Genomic DNA, 16,680 nt, shown 5'->3' with positions numbered 1-16,680 from the left:
TCACTCGTTACTAGCGTGACGCTTATTTCTGAACACTTTGCCCCCGAACAGCTCCAGTCGTGACGAACCCTTGTAGTCCGTCGCCCTGCGGTCCCAACAGTCAATGCAGAGAAATCAACGGACAAGCCGTGTGCTCTTGCGTACCAGGATTTATAGGAAGCCCGCCCTCCTGCAGACCCGAATGCGTTGTCAGTTCAGAGTGTCCCCAAAACGAGGCCTGTAGCAATCAGAAATGTAGAGACCCGTGCCCAGGAACTTGCGGAGTAGGCGCCAGATGCGAAGTGATAAACCATAATCCCATATGCTCGTGCCCGGCCAGATACACTGGCGATCCGTTCGTCAGATGTCAACCCATACGTAAGATTCAGCTACGCTATTTTTGTGAACAAAGCGCTTTTTCACTACTATGGACCTAAAACTCGAACGTTTTAAACTCCACAGCGGAATCACTCCCCGTGCCCGTGAACCCATGCCAACCCTCGCCGTGCGGTCCCAATTCCCAATGTAGGGAAGTGGGCGATTCTCCATCTTGCACGTGCCTGCCAGAATTCATAGGATCCCCACCAAACTGTAGGCCGGAGTGCGTAAGCAACTCCGAATGCTCGAGTCACCTTGCGTGCATAAACCAGAAGTGCAGAGACCCGTGTCCTGGATCTTGCGGTGCCAACGCCGAATGTCGCGTTGTCAGTCATACTCCGATGTGCGTATGCGCGGTAGGATTCACGGGTGATCCGTTCTCGCAATGTTTCACGCAACAATCTGATCCTCCGCGCGAAGAGCGCCCGGCTCCTTGCTCGCCATCTCCTTGTGGAGCTAACGCCGTTTGCAGAGAACAAAACGGCGCAGGATCATGCACATGTCAGCCCGAATACTTTGGAAACCCGTACGAGGGATGTAGACCGGAATGTGTCATAAACACTGACTGTCAATCAAACAGAGCGTGCCTCAGAAACAAATGTCAAGACCCATGTCCAGGAACGTGCGGTCCCAACGCGGACTGTCAAGTAGTAAACCATCTTCCTTCTTGCACGTGCAGGCCAGGATACACGGGAGATCCGTTCCGTTACTGCAACGTATACCAACCACGTAAGCTATCATCGTTAGATTTAATCGACCGTGCGTTTTTCTCTCGCCTATCTAGATCGATATTTAAAACAAGTTTGTTCGCGATCGTTTTTTTGCCGCGTATTTAATTTCCCGAAAACAGGTGGGGTAGGAACGCGTTTAAATCGTTATAAACATGTTTTGTGTTTTCGCCAGCCGTTCAAGCGGACCCAGTCGATCCTTGCAACCCATCGCCTTGCGGTCCCAACAGTCAGTGCAGAGTAGTGAACGGACAGGGAGTCTGTTCGTGCTTACCTTCGTACGTCGGGTCGCCGCCCGCGTGTAGGCCCGAGTGCGTAGTCAGTTCCGAATGTTCGCAAGACAAGGCTTGTTTCAATCAGAAATGTACCAACCCTTGCCCAGGCCCTTGCGGTACTAACGCCCGATGCACCGTCAACAACCACAGTCCCATATGCTCGTGCAACCAGGGATACACAGGAGACCCCTTCTCTAGATGTTACCCGATTCCTCGTGAGTTTAAATATAATTGCCACGGTTGGCACCGAATCGCTTTTTCGTCTCATTAAATTCACGGCACACGTTCGATTTCAGCCCCGACAGCGCTCGTACAGAACGACCCTTACAGAGATCCTTGCGTACCGTCACCGTGCGGTCTTAACTCTCAATGCAGAGACATTGGCGGCGTGCCGTCGTGCTCTTGCCTACCCAATTACGCAGGAAGCCCACCGAACTGTAGACCCGAGTGCACAATTAATCCGGAATGCCCAAGCAACAGGGCTTGCATGACAGAAAAATGTCGCGATCCCTGTCCGGGATCGTGCGGTGTCGGAGCTCAATGCAACGTCATCAATCATACTCCGGCGTGCACTTGTCCCGACGGATACACAGGAGATCCGTTTTCGAACTGCTATCCGAAACCGCCACCACGTAAGAATCAGTTACCCCTAGTTTGATATAACTTTAGCCAATGAACCCGTGACTTCACTTACGTTGATGTATAATTCTAGCTGTTGAACCCCAAGCGGCAGACCCTTGCAATCCGTCTCCGTGCGGATCAAACGCAAATTGCAATGACGGCGTTTGCACTTGCATTCCCGAATACCAAGGAGACCCTTACTATGGATGTAGACCTGAATGCGTCGTTAGCGCAGACTGTCCTAGAGACAGGGCTTGCATGCGAAACAAATGCCAAGACCCGTGCCCCGGCACTTGCGGTCAAAACGCAGTTTGCGACGTTATCAATCACATACCAATGTGCAATTGCCCGCCGGGAATGTCTGGAAACGCGTTCGTCGACTGCAGACCAATGCAGGGTACGTTCAATGACAATGCCTATTGCGACTAACACCTTGAATTATGACCGCTTCGTCGCTATTTCATTCTCACTCGTTACTAGCGTGACGCTTATTTCTGAACACTTTGCCCCCGAACAGCTCCAGTCGTGACGAACCCTTGTAGTCCGTCGCCCTGCGGTCCCAACAGTCAATGCAGAGAAATCAACGGACAAGCCGTGTGCTCTTGCGTACCAGGATTTATAGGAAGCCCGCCCTCCTGCAGACCCGAATGCGTTGTCAGTTCAGAGTGTCCCCAAAACGAGGCCTGTAGCAATCAGAAATGTAGAGACCCGTGCCCAGGAACTTGCGGAGTAGGCGCCAGATGCGAAGTGATAAACCATAATCCCATATGCTCGTGCCCGGCCAGATACACTGGCGATCCGTTCGTCAGATGTCAACCCATACGTAAGATTCAGCTACGCTATTTTTGTGAACAAAGCGCTTTTTCACTACTATGGACCTAAAACTCGAACGTTTTAAACTCCACAGCGGAATCACTCCCCGTGCCCGTGAACCCATGCCAACCCTCGCCGTGCGGTCCCAATTCCCAATGTAGGGAAGTGGGCGATTCTCCATCTTGCACGTGCCTGCCAGAATTCATAGGATCCCCACCAAACTGTAGGCCGGAGTGCGTAAGCAACTCCGAATGCTCGAGTCACCTTGCGTGCATAAACCAGAAGTGCAGAGACCCGTGTCCTGGATCTTGCGGTGCCAACGCCGAATGTCGCGTTGTCAGTCATACTCCGATGTGCGTATGCGCGGTAGGATTCACGGGTGATCCGTTCTCGCAATGTTTCACGCAACAATCTGATCCTCCGCGCGAAGAGCGCCCGGCTCCTTGCTCGCCATCTCCTTGTGGAGCTAACGCCGTTTGCAGAGAACAAAACGGCGCAGGATCATGCACATGTCAGCCCGAATACTTTGGAAACCCGTACGAGGGATGTAGACCGGAATGTGTCATAAACACTGACTGTCAATCAAACAGAGCGTGCCTCAGAAACAAATGTCAAGACCCATGTCCAGGAACGTGCGGTCCCAACGCGGACTGTCAAGTAGTAAACCATCTTCCTTCTTGCACGTGCAGGCCAGGATACACGGGAGATCCGTTCCGTTACTGCAACGTATACCAACCACGTAAGCTATCATCGTTAGATTTAATCGACCGTGCGTTTTTCTCTCGCCTATCTAGATCGATATTTAAAACAAGTTTGTTCGCGATCGTTTTTTTGCCGCGTATTTAATTTCCCGAAAACAGGTGGGGTAGGAACGCGTTTAAATCGTTATAAACATGTTTTGTGTTTTCGCCAGCCGTTCAAGCGGACCCAGTCGATCCTTGCAACCCATCGCCTTGCGGTCCCAACAGTCAGTGCAGAGTAGTGAACGGACAGGGAGTCTGTTCGTGCTTACCTTCGTACGTCGGGTCGCCGCCCGCGTGTAGGCCCGAGTGCGTAGTCAGTTCCGAATGTTCGCAAGACAAGGCTTGTTTCAATCAGAAATGTACCAACCCTTGCCCAGGCCCTTGCGGTACTAACGCCCGATGCACCGTCAACAACCACAGTCCCATATGCTCGTGCAACCAGGGATACACAGGAGACCCCTTCTCTAGATGTTACCCGATTCCTCGTGAGTTTAAATATAATTGCCACGGTTGGCACCGAATCGCTTTTTCGTCTCATTAAATTCACGGCACACGTTCGATTTCAGCCCCGACAGCGCTCGTACAGAACGACCCTTACAGAGATCCTTGCGTACCGTCACCGTGCGGTCTTAACTCTCAATGCAGAGACATTGGCGGCGTGCCGTCGTGCTCTTGCCTACCCAATTACGCAGGAAGCCCACCGAACTGTAGACCCGAGTGCACAATTAATCCGGAATGCCCAAGCAACAGGGCTTGCATGACAGAAAAATGTCGCGATCCCTGTCCGGGATCGTGCGGTGTCGGAGCTCAATGCAACGTCATCAATCATACTCCGGCGTGCACTTGTCCCGACGGATACACAGGAGATCCGTTTTCGAACTGCTATCCGAAACCGCCACCACGTAAGAATCAGTTACCCCAAGTTTGATATAACTTTAGCCAATGAACCCGTGACTTCACTTACGTTGATGTATAATTCTAGCTGTTGAACCCCAAGCGGCAGACCCTTGCAATCCGTCTCCGTGCGGATCAAACGCAAATTGCAATGACGGCGTTTGCACTTGCATTCCCGAATACCAAGGAGACCCTTACTATGGATGTAGACCTGAATGCGTCGTTAGCGCAGACTGTCCTAGAGACAGGGCTTGCATGCGAAACAAATGCCAAGACCCGTGCCCCGGCACTTGCGGTCAAAACGCAGTTTGCGACGTTATCAATCACATACCAATGTGCAATTGCCCGCCGGGAATGTCTGGAAACGCGTTCGTCGACTGCAGACCAATGCAGGGTACGTTCAATGACAATGCCTATTGCGACTAACACCTTGAATTATGACCGCTTCGTCGCTATTTCATTCTCACTCGTTACTAGCGTGACGCTTATTTCTGAACACTTTGCCCCCGAACAGCTCCAGTCGTGACGAACCCTTGTAGTCCGTCGCCCTGCGGTCCCAACAGTCAATGCAGAGAAATCAACGGACAAGCCGTGTGCTCTTGCGTACCAGGATTTATAGGAAGCCCGCCCTCCTGCAGACCCGAATGCGTTGTCAGTTCAGAGTGTCCCCAAAACGAGGCCTGTAGCAATCAGAAATGTAGAGACCCGTGCCCAGGAACTTGCGGAGTAGGCGCCAGATGCGAAGTGATAAACCATAATCCCATATGCTCGTGCCCGGCCAGATACACTGGCGATCCGTTCGTCAGATGTCAACCCATACGTAAGATTCAGCTACGCTATTTTTGTGAACAAAGCGCTTTTTCACTACTATGGACCTAAAACTCGAACGTTTTAAACTCCACAGCGGAATCACTCCCCGTGCCCGTGAACCCATGCCAACCCTCGCCGTGCGGTCCCAATTCCCAATGTAGGGAAGTGGGCGATTCTCCATCTTGCACGTGCCTGCCAGAATTCATAGGATCCCCACCAAACTGTAGGCCGGAGTGCGTAAGCAACTCCGAATGCTCGAGTCACCTTGCGTGCATAAACCAGAAGTGCAGAGACCCGTGTCCTGGATCTTGCGGTGCCAACGCCGAATGTCGCGTTGTCAGTCATACTCCGATGTGCGTATGCGCGGTAGGATTCACGGGTGATCCGTTCTCGCAATGTTTCACGCAACAATCTGATCCTCCGCGTGAAGAGCGCCCGGCTCCTTGCTCGCCATCTCCTTGTGGAGCTAACGCCGTTTGCAGAGAACAAAACGGCGCAGGATCATGCACATGTCAGCCCGAATACTTTGGAAACCCGTACGAGGGATGTAGACCGGAATGTGTCATAAACACTGACTGTCAATCAAACAGAGCGTGCCTCAGAAACAAATGTCAAGACCCATGTCCAGGAACGTGCGGTCCCAACGCGGACTGTCAAGTAGTAAACCATCTTCCTTCTTGCACGTGCAGGCCAGGATACACGGGAGATCCGTTCCGTTACTGCAACGTATACCAACCACGTAAGCTATCATCGTTAGATTTAATCGACCGTGCGTTTTTCTCTCGCCTATCTAGATCGATATTTAAAACAAGTTTGTTCGCGATCGTTTTTTTGCCGCGTATTTAATTTCCCGAAAACAGGTGGGGTAGGAACGCGTTTAAATCGTTATAAACATGTTTTGTGTTTTCGCCAGCCGTTCAAGCGGACCCAGTCGATCCTTGCAACCCATCGCCTTGCGGTCCCAACAGTCAGTGCAGAGTAGTGAACGGACAGGGAGTCTGTTCGTGCTTACCTTCGTACGTCGGGTCGCCGCCCGCGTGTAGGCCCGAGTGCGTAGTCAGTTCCGAATGTTCGCAAGACAAGGCTTGTTTCAATCAGAAATGTACCAACCCTTGCCCAGGCCCTTGCGGTACTAACGCCCGATGCACCGTCAACAACCACAGTCCCATATGCTCGTGCAACCAGGGATACACAGGAGACCCCTTCTCTAGATGTTACCCGATTCCTCGTGAGTTTAAATATAATTGCCACGGTTGGCACCGAATCGCTTTTTCGTCTCATTAAATTCACGGCACACGTTCGATTTCAGCCCCGACAGCGCTCGTACAGAACGACCCTTACAGAGATCCTTGCGTACCGTCACCGTGCGGTCTTAACTCTCAATGCAGAGACATTGGCGGCGTGCCGTCGTGCTCTTGCCTACCCAATTACGCAGGAAGCCCACCGAACTGTAGACCCGAGTGCACAATTAATCCGGAATGCCCAAGCAACAGGGCTTGCATGACAGAAAAATGTCGCGATCCCTGTCCGGGATCGTGCGGTGTCGGAGCTCAATGCAACGTCATCAATCATACTCCGGCGTGCACTTGTCCCGACGGATACACAGGAGATCCGTTTTCGAACTGCTATCCGAAACCGCCACCACGTAAGAATCAGTTACCCCTAGTTTGATATAACTTTAGCCAATGAACCCGTGACTTCACTTACGTTGATGTATAATTCTAGCTGTTGAACCCCAAGCGGCAGACCCTTGCAATCCGTCTCCGTGCGGATCAAACGCAAATTGCAATGACGGCGTTTGCACTTGCATTCCCGAATACCAAGGAGACCCTTACTATGGATGTAGACCTGAATGCGTCGTTAGCGCAGACTGTCCTAGAGACAGGGCTTGCATGCGAAACAAATGCCAAGACCCGTGCCCCGGCACTTGCGGTCAAAACGCAGTTTGCGACGTTATCAATCACATACCAATGTGCAATTGCCCGCCGGGAATGTCTGGAAACGCGTTCGTCGACTGCAGACCAATGCAGGGTACGTTCAATGACAATGCCTATTGCGACTAACACCTTGAATTATGACCGCTTCGTCGCTATTTCATTCTCACTCGTTACTAGCGTGACGCTTATTTCTGAACACTTTGCCCCCGAACAGCTCCAGTCGTGACGAACCCTTGTAGTCCGTCGCCCTGCGGTCCCAACAGTCAATGCAGAGAAATCAACGGACAAGCCGTGTGCTCTTGCGTACCAGGATTTATAGGAAGCCCGCCCTCCTGCAGACCCGAATGCGTTGTCAGTTCAGAGTGTCCCCAAAACGAGGCCTGTAGCAATCAGAAATGTAGAGACCCGTGCCCAGGAACTTGCGGAGTAGGCGCCAGATGCGAAGTGATAAACCATAATCCCATATGCTCGTGCCCGGCCAGATACACTGGCGATCCGTTCGTCAGATGTCAACCCATACGTAAGATTCAGCTACGCTATTTTTGTGAACAAAGCGCTTTTTCACTACTATGGACCTAAAACTCGAACGTTTTAAACTCCACAGCGGAATCACTCCCCGTGCCCGTGAACCCATGCCAACCCTCGCCGTGCGGTCCCAATTCCCAATGTAGGGAAGTGGGCGATTCTCCATCTTGCACGTGCCTGCCAGAATTCATAGGATCCCCACCAAACTGTAGGCCGGAGTGCGTAAGCAACTCCGAATGCTCGAGTCACCTTGCGTGCATAAACCAGAAGTGCAGAGACCCGTGTCCTGGATCTTGCGGTGCCAACGCCGAATGTCGCGTTGTCAGTCATACTCCGATGTGCGTATGCGCGGTAGGATTCACGGGTGATCCGTTCTCGCAATGTTTCACGCAACAATCTGATCCTCCGCGCGAAGAGCGCCCGGCTCCTTGCTCGCCATCTCCTTGTGGAGCTAACGCCGTTTGCAGAGAACAAAACGGCGCAGGATCATGCACATGTCAGCCCGAATACTTTGGAAACCCGTACGAGGGATGTAGACCGGAATGTGTCATAAACACTGACTGTCAATCAAACAGAGCGTGCCTCAGAAACAAATGTCAAGACCCATGTCCAGGAACGTGCGGTCCCAACGCGGACTGTCAAGTAGTAAACCATCTTCCTTCTTGCACGTGCAGGCCAGGATACACGGGAGATCCGTTCCGTTACTGCAACGTATACCAACCACGTAAGCTATCATCGTTAGATTTAATCGACCGTGCGTTTTTCTCTCGCCTATCTAGATCGATATTTAAAACAAGTTTGTTCGCGATCGTTTTTTTGCCGCGTATTTAATTTCCCGAAAACAGGTGGGGTAGGAACGCGTTTAAATCGTTATAAACATGTTTTGTGTTTTCGCCAGCCGTTCAAGCGGACCCAGTCGATCCTTGCAACCCATCGCCTTGCGGTCCCAACAGTCAGTGCAGAGTAGTGAACGGACAGGGAGTCTGTTCGTGCTTACCTTCGTACGTCGGGTCGCCGCCCGCGTGTAGGCCCGAGTGCGTAGTCAGTTCCGAATGTTCGCAAGACAAGGCTTGTTTCAATCAGAAATGTACCAACCCTTGCCCAGGCCCTTGCGGTACTAACGCCCGATGCACCGTCAACAACCACAGTCCCATATGCTCGTGCAACCAGGGATACACAGGAGACCCCTTCTCTAGATGTTACCCGATTCCTCGTGAGTTTAAATATAATTGCCACGGTTGGCACCGAATCGCTTTTTCGTCTCATTAAATTCACGGCACACGTTCGATTTCAGCCCCGACAGCGCTCGTACAGAACGACCCTTACAGAGATCCTTGCGTACCGTCACCGTGCGGTCTTAACTCTCAATGCAGAGACATTGGCGGCGTGCCGTCGTGCTCTTGCCTACCCAATTACGCAGGAAGCCCACCGAACTGTAGACCCGAGTGCACAATTAATCCGGAATGCCCAAGCAACAGGGCTTGCATGACAGAAAAATGTCGCGATCCCTGTCCGGGATCGTGCGGTGTCGGAGCTCAATGCAACGTCATCAATCATACTCCGGCGTGCACTTGTCCCGACGGATACACAGGAGATCCGTTTTCGAACTGCTATCCGAAACCGCCACCACGTAAGAATCAGTTACCCCTAGTTTGATATAACTTTAGCCAATGAACCCGTGACTTCACTTACGTTGATGTATAATTCTAGCTGTTGAACCCCAAGCGGCAGACCCTTGCAATCCGTCTCCGTGCGGATCAAACGCAAATTGCAATGACGGCGTTTGCACTTGCATTCCCGAATACCAAGGAGACCCTTACTATGGATGTAGACCTGAATGCGTCGTTAGCGCAGACTGTCCTAGAGACAGGGCTTGCATGCGAAACAAATGCCAAGACCCGTGCCCCGGCACTTGCGGTCAAAACGCAGTTTGCGACGTTATCAATCACATACCAATGTGCAATTGCCCGCCGGGAATGTCTGGAAACGCGTTCGTCGACTGCAGACCAATGCAGGGTACGTTCAATGACAATGCCTATTGCGACTAACACCTTGAATTATGACCGCTTCGTCGCTATTTCATTCTCACTCGTTACTAGCGTGACGCTTATTTCTGAACACTTTGCCCCCGAACAGCTCCAGTCGTGACGAACCCTTGTAGTCCGTCGCCCTGCGGTCCCAACAGTCAATGCAGAGAAATCAACGGACAAGCCGTGTGCTCTTGCGTACCAGGATTTATAGGAAGCCCGCCCTCCTGCAGACCCGAATGCGTTGTCAGTTCAGAGTGTCCCCAAAACGAGGCCTGTAGCAATCAGAAATGTAGAGACCCGTGCCCAGGAACTTGCGGAGTAGGCGCCAGATGCGAAGTGATAAACCATAATCCCATATGCTCGTGCCCGGCCAGATACACTGGCGATCCGTTCGTCAGATGTCAACCCATACGTAAGATTCAGCTACGCTATTTTTGTGAACAAAGCGCTTTTTCACTACTATGGACCTAAAACTCGAACGTTTTAAACTCCACAGCGGAATCACTCCCCGTGCCCGTGAACCCATGCCAACCCTCGCCGTGCGGTCCCAATTCCCAATGTAGGGAAGTGGGCGATTCTCCATCTTGCACGTGCCTGCCAGAATTCATAGGATCCCCACCAAACTGTAGGCCGGAGTGCGTAAGCAACTCCGAATGCTCGAGTCACCTTGCGTGCATAAACCAGAAGTGCAGAGACCCGTGTCCTGGATCTTGCGGTGCCAACGCCGAATGTCGCGTTGTCAGTCATACTCCGATGTGCGTATGCGCGGTAGGATTCACGGGTGATCCGTTCTCGCAATGTTTCACGCAACAATCTGATCCTCCGCGCGAAGAGCGCCCGGCTCCTTGCTCGCCATCTCCTTGTGGAGCTAACGCCGTTTGCAGAGAACAAAACGGCGCAGGATCATGCACATGTCAGCCCGAATACTTTGGAAACCCGTACGAGGGATGTAGACCGGAATGTGTCATAAACACTGACTGTCAATCAAACAGAGCGTGCCTCAGAAACAAATGTCAAGACCCATGTCCAGGAACGTGCGGTCCCAACGCGGACTGTCAAGTAGTAAACCATCTTCCTTCTTGCACGTGCAGGCCAGGATACACGGGAGATCCGTTCCGTTACTGCAACGTATACCAACCACGTAAGCTATCATCGTTAGATTTAATCGACCGTGCGTTTTTCTCTCGCCTATCTAGATCGATATTTAAAACAAGTTTGTTCGCGATCGTTTTTTTGCCGCGTATTTAATTTCCCGAAAACAGGTGGGGTAGGAACGCGTTTAAATCGTTATAAACATGTTTTGTGTTTTCGCCAGCCGTTCAAGCGGACCCAGTCGATCCTTGCAACCCATCGCCTTGCGGTCCCAACAGTCAGTGCAGAGTAGTGAACGGACAGGGAGTCTGTTCGTGCTTACCTTCGTACGTCGGGTCGCCGCCCGCGTGTAGGCCCGAGTGCGTAGTCAGTTCCGAATGTTCGCAAGACAAGGCTTGTTTCAATCAGAAATGTACCAACCCTTGCCCAGGCCCTTGCGGTACTAACGCCCGATGCACCGTCAACAACCACAGTCCCATATGCTCGTGCAACCAGGGATACACAGGAGACCCCTTCTCTAGATGTTACCCGATTCCTCGTGAGTTTAAATATAATTGCCACGGTTGGCACCGAATCGCTTTTTCGTCTCATTAAATTCACGGCACACGTTCGATTTCAGCCCCGACAGCGCTCGTACAGAACGACCCTTACAGAGATCCTTGCGTACCGTCACCGTGCGGTCTTAACTCTCAATGCAGAGACATTGGCGGCGTGCCGTCGTGCTCTTGCCTACCCAATTACGCAGGAAGCCCACCGAACTGTAGACCCGAGTGCACAATTAATCCGGAATGCCCAAGCAACAGGGCTTGCATGACAGAAAAATGTCGCGATCCCTGTCCGGGATCGTGCGGTGTCGGAGCTCAATGCAACGTCATCAATCATACTCCGGCGTGCACTTGTCCCGACGGATACACAGGAGATCCGTTTTCGAACTGCTATCCGAAACCGCCACCACGTAAGAATCAGTTACCCCTAGTTTGATATAACTTTAGCCAATGAACCCGTGACTTCACTTACGTTGATGTATAATTCTAGCTGTTGAACCCCAAGCGGCAGACCCTTGCAATCCGTCTCCGTGCGGATCAAACGCAAATTGCAATGACGGCGTTTGCACTTGCATTCCCGAATACCAAGGAGACCCTTACTATGGATGTAGACCTGAATGCGTCGTTAGCGCAGACTGTCCTAGAGACAGGGCTTGCATGCGAAACAAATGCCAAGACCCGTGCCCCGGCACTTGCGGTCAAAACGCAGTTTGCGACGTTATCAATCACATACCAATGTGCAATTGCCCGCCGGGAATGTCTGGAAACGCGTTCGTCGACTGCAGACCAATGCAGGGTACGTTCAATGACAATGCCTATTGCGACTAACACCTTGAATTATGACCGCTTCGTCGCTATTTCATTCTCACTCGTTACTAGCGTGACGCTTATTTCTGAACACTTTGCCCCCGAACAGCTCCAGTCGTGACGAACCCTTGTAGTCCGTCGCCCTGCGGTCCCAACAGTCAATGCAGAGAAATCAACGGACAAGCCGTGTGCTCTTGCGTACCAGGATTTATAGGAAGCCCGCCCTCCTGCAGACCCGAATGCGTTGTCAGTTCAGAGTGTCCCCAAAACGAGGCCTGTAGCAATCAGAAATGTAGAGACCCGTGCCCAGGAACTTGCGGAGTAGGCGCCAGATGCGAAGTGATAAACCATAATCCCATATGCTCGTGCCCGGCCAGATACACTGGCGATCCGTTCGTCAGATGTCAACCCATACGTAAGATTCAGCTACGCTATTTTTGTGAACAAAGCGCTTTTTCACTACTATGGACCTAAAACTCGAACGTTTTAAACTCCACAGCGGAATCACTCCCCGTGCCCGTGAACCCATGCCAACCCTCGCCGTGCGGTCCCAATTCCCAATGTAGGGAAGTGGGCGATTCTCCATCTTGCACGTGCCTGCCAGAATTCATAGGATCCCCACCAAACTGTAGGCCGGAGTGCGTAAGCAACTCCGAATGCTCGAGTCACCTTGCGTGCATAAACCAGAAGTGCAGAGACCCGTGTCCTGGATCTTGCGGTGCCAACGCCGAATGTCGCGTTGTCAGTCATACTCCGATGTGCGTATGCGCGGTAGGATTCACGGGTGATCCGTTCTCGCAATGTTTCACGCAACAATCTGATCCTCCGCGCGAAGAGCGCCCGGCTCCTTGCTCGCCATCTCCTTGTGGAGCTAACGCCGTTTGCAGAGAACAAAACGGCGCAGGATCATGCACATGTCAGCCCGAATACTTTGGAAACCCGTACGAGGGATGTAGACCGGAATGTGTCATAAACACTGACTGTCAATCAAACAGAGCGTGCCTCAGAAACAAATGTCAAGACCCATGTCCAGGAACGTGCGGTCCCAACGCGGACTGTCAAGTAGTAAACCATCTTCCTTCTTGCACGTGCAGGCCAGGATACACGGGAGATCCGTTCCGTTACTGCAACGTATACCAACCACGTAAGCTATCATCGTTAGATTTAATCGACCGTGCGTTTTTCTCTCGCCTATCTAGATCGATATTTAAAACAAGTTTGTTCGCGATCGTTTTTTTGCCGCGTATTTAATTTCCCGAAAACAGGTGGGGTAGGAACGCGTTTAAATCGTTATAAACATGTTTTGTGTTTTCGCCAGCCGTTCAAGCGGACCCAGTCGATCCTTGCAACCCATCGCCTTGCGGTCCCAACAGTCAGTGCAGAGTAGTGAACGGACAGGGAGTCTGTTCGTGCTTACCTTCGTACGTCGGGTCGCCGCCCGCGTGTAGGCCCGAGTGCGTAGTCAGTTCCGAATGTTCGCAAGACAAGGCTTGTTTCAATCAGAAATGTACCAACCCTTGCCCAGGCCCTTGCGGTACTAACGCCCGATGCACCGTCAACAACCACAGTCCCATATGCTCGTGCAACCAGGGATACACAGGAGACCCCTTCTCTAGATGTTACCCGATTCCTCGTGAGTTTAAATATAATTGCCACGGTTGGCACCGAATCGCTTTTTCGTCTCATTAAATTCACGGCACACGTTCGATTTCAGCCCCGACAGCGCTCGTACAGAACGACCCTTACAGAGATCCTTGCGTACCGTCACCGTGCGGTCTTAACTCTCAATGCAGAGACATTGGCGGCGTGCCGTCGTGCTCTTGCCTACCCAATTACGCAGGAAGCCCACCGAACTGTAGACCCGAGTGCACAATTAATCCGGAATGCCCAAGCAACAGGGCTTGCATGACAGAAAAATGTCGCGATCCCTGTCCGGGATCGTGCGGTGTCGGAGCTCAATGCAACGTCATCAATCATACTCCGGCGTGCACTTGTCCCGACGGATACACAGGAGATCCGTTTTCGAACTGCTATCCGAAACCGCCACCACGTAAGAATCAGTTACCCCTAGTTTGATATAACTTTAGCCAATGAACCCGTGACTTCACTTACGTTGATGTATAATTCTAGCTGTTGAACCCCAAGCGGCAGACCCTTGCAATCCGTCTCCGTGCGGATCAAACGCAAATTGCAATGACGGCGTTTGCACTTGCATTCCCGAATACCAAGGAGACCCTTACTATGGATGTAGACCTGAATGCGTCGTTAGCGCAGACTGTCCTAGAGACAGGGCTTGCATGCGAAACAAATGCCAAGACCCGTGCCCCGGCACTTGCGGTCAAAACGCAGTTTGCGACGTTATCAATCACATACCAATGTGCAATTGCCCGCCGGGAATGTCTGGAAACGCGTTCGTCGACTGCAGACCAATGCAGGGTACGTTCAATGACAATGCCTATTGCGACTAACACCTTGAATTATGACCGCTTCGTCGCTATTTCATTCTCACTCGTTACTAGCGTGACGCTTATTTCTGAACACTTTGCCCCCGAACAGCTCCAGTCGTGACGAACCCTTGTAGTCCGTCGCCCTGCGGTCCCAACAGTCAATGCAGAGAAATCAACGGACAAGCCGTGTGCTCTTGCGTACCAGGATTTATAGGAAGCCCGCCCTCCTGCAGACCCGAATGCGTTGTCAGTTCAGAGTGTCCCCAAAACGAGGCCTGTAGCAATCAGAAATGTAGAGACCCGTGCCCAGGAACTTGCGGAGTAGGCGCCAGATGCGAAGTGATAAACCATAATCCCATATGCTCGTGCCCGGCCAGATACACTGGCGATCCGTTCGTCAGATGTCAACCCATACGTAAGATTCAGCTACGCTATTTTTGTGAACAAAGCGCTTTTTCACTACTATGGACCTAAAACTCGAACGTTTTAAACTCCACAGCGGAATCACTCCCCGTGCCCGTGAACCCATGCCAACCCTCGCCGTGCGGTCCCAATTCCCAATGTAGGGAAGTGGGCGATTCTCCATCTTGCACGTGCCTGCCAGAATTCATAGGATCCCCACCAAACTGTAGGCCGGAGTGCGTAAGCAACTCCGAATGCTCGAGTCACCTTGCGTGCATAAACCAGAAGTGCAGAGACCCGTGTCCTGGATCTTGCGGTGCCAACGCCGAATGTCGCGTTGTCAGTCATACTCCGATGTGCGTATGCGCGGTAGGATTCACGGGTGATCCGTTCTCGCAATGTTTCACGCAACAATCTGATCCTCCGCGCGAAGAGCGCCCGGCTCCTTGCTCGCCATCTCCTTGTGGAGCTAACGCCGTTTGCAGAGAACAAAACGGCGCAGGATCATGCACATGTCAGCCCGAATACTTTGGAAACCCGTACGAGGGATGTAGACCGGAATGTGTCATAAACACTGACTGTCAATCAAACAGAGCGTGCCTCAGAAACAAATGTCAAGACCCATGTCCAGGAACGTGCGGTCCCAACGCGGACTGTCAAGTAGTAAACCATCTTCCTTCTTGCACGTGCAGGCCAGGATACACGGGAGATCCGTTCCGTTACTGCAACGTATACCAACCACGTAAGCTATCATCGTTAGATTTAATCGACCGTGCGTTTTTCTCTCGCCTATCTAGATCGATATTTAAAACAAGTTTGTTCGCGATCGTTTTTTTGCCGCGTATTTAATTTCCCGAAAACAGGTGGGGTAGGAACGCGTTTAAATCGTTATAAACATGTTTTGTGTTTTCGCCAGCCGTTCAAGCGGACCCAGTCGATCCTTGCAACCCATCGCCTTGCGGTCCCAACAGTCAGTGCAGAGTAGTGAACGGACAGGGAGTCTGTTCGTGCTTACCTTCGTACGTCGGGTCGCCGCCCGCGTGTAGGCCCGAGTGCGTAGTCAGTTCCGAATGTTCGCAAGACAAGGCTTGTTTCAATCAGAAATGTACCAACCCTTGCCCAGGCCCTTGCGGTACTAACGCCCGATGCACCGTCAACAACCACAGTCCCATATGCTCGTGCAACCAGGGATACACAGGAGACCCCTTCTCTAGATGTTACCCGATTCCTCGTGAGTTTAAATATAATTGCCACGGTTGGCACCGAATCGCTTTTTCGTCTCATTAAATTCACGGCACACGTTCGATTTCAGCCCCGACAGCGCTCGTACAGAACGACCCTTACAGAGATCCTTGCGTACCGTCACCGTGCGGTCTTAACTCTCAATGCAGAGACATTGGCGGCGTGCCGTCGTGCTCTTGCCTACCCAATTACGCAGGAAGCCCACCGAACTGTAGACCCGAGTGCACAATTAATCCGGAATGCCCAAGCAACAGGGCTTGCATGACAGAAAAATGTCGCGATCCCTGTCCGGGATCGTGCGGTGTCGGAGCTCAATGCAACGTCATCAATCATACTCCGGCGTGCACTTGTCCCGACGGATACACAGGAGATCCGTTTTCGAACTGCTATCCGAAACCGCCACCACGTAAGA

General features: G+C 51.9%; 1 protein-coding gene across 16 annotated transcripts in view; it reads left to right on the top strand.

The window, feature by feature from the left end:
* The window catches only part of dpy (fibrillin-like protein dumpy), a 218,877-nt gene that overhangs the window by 175,612 nt on the left and 26,585 nt on the right, over nt 1–16,680 (top strand). For all 16 annotated transcript variants that reach the window (XM_088185558.1, XM_088185557.1, XM_088185555.1 and 13 more), the window contains 34 exons: nt 52–357; nt 442–1,086; nt 1,261–1,575; nt 1,657–1,992; nt 2,073–2,378; nt 2,499–2,804; nt 2,889–3,533; nt 3,708–4,022; nt 4,104–4,439; nt 4,520–4,825; nt 4,946–5,251; nt 5,336–5,980; nt 6,155–6,469; nt 6,551–6,886; nt 6,967–7,272; nt 7,393–7,698; nt 7,783–8,427; nt 8,602–8,916; nt 8,998–9,333; nt 9,414–9,719; nt 9,840–10,145; nt 10,230–10,874; nt 11,049–11,363; nt 11,445–11,780; nt 11,861–12,166; nt 12,287–12,592; nt 12,677–13,321; nt 13,496–13,810; nt 13,892–14,227; nt 14,308–14,613; nt 14,734–15,039; nt 15,124–15,768; nt 15,943–16,257; nt 16,339–16,674. In XM_088185558.1, coding sequence (XP_088041684.1) covers nt 52–357; nt 442–1,086; nt 1,261–1,575; nt 1,657–1,992; nt 2,073–2,378; nt 2,499–2,804; nt 2,889–3,533; nt 3,708–4,022; nt 4,104–4,439; nt 4,520–4,825; nt 4,946–5,251; nt 5,336–5,980; nt 6,155–6,469; nt 6,551–6,886; nt 6,967–7,272; nt 7,393–7,698; nt 7,783–8,427; nt 8,602–8,916; nt 8,998–9,333; nt 9,414–9,719; nt 9,840–10,145; nt 10,230–10,874; nt 11,049–11,363; nt 11,445–11,780; nt 11,861–12,166; nt 12,287–12,592; nt 12,677–13,321; nt 13,496–13,810; nt 13,892–14,227; nt 14,308–14,613; nt 14,734–15,039; nt 15,124–15,768; nt 15,943–16,257; nt 16,339–16,674 — 13,050 coding nt within the window. The remainder of the gene's footprint in view (nt 1–51; nt 358–441; nt 1,087–1,260; nt 1,576–1,656; nt 1,993–2,072; nt 2,379–2,498; nt 2,805–2,888; nt 3,534–3,707; nt 4,023–4,103; nt 4,440–4,519; nt 4,826–4,945; nt 5,252–5,335; nt 5,981–6,154; nt 6,470–6,550; nt 6,887–6,966; nt 7,273–7,392; nt 7,699–7,782; nt 8,428–8,601; nt 8,917–8,997; nt 9,334–9,413; nt 9,720–9,839; nt 10,146–10,229; nt 10,875–11,048; nt 11,364–11,444; nt 11,781–11,860; nt 12,167–12,286; nt 12,593–12,676; nt 13,322–13,495; nt 13,811–13,891; nt 14,228–14,307; nt 14,614–14,733; nt 15,040–15,123; nt 15,769–15,942; nt 16,258–16,338; nt 16,675–16,680) is intronic.

Source organism: Plectrocnemia conspersa, unplaced genomic scaffold (genome assembly GCF_051122295.1).
Source record: "Plectrocnemia conspersa isolate PC_06_02 unplaced genomic scaffold, ASM5112229v1 ptg000005l, whole genome shotgun sequence".
Classification (NCBI taxonomy): Eukaryota; Metazoa; Arthropoda; class Insecta; order Trichoptera; family Polycentropodidae; genus Plectrocnemia; species Plectrocnemia conspersa.
Note: the sequence above shows the minus strand (reverse complement) of the source record. Positions and strands in the feature narration are given on the sequence as shown.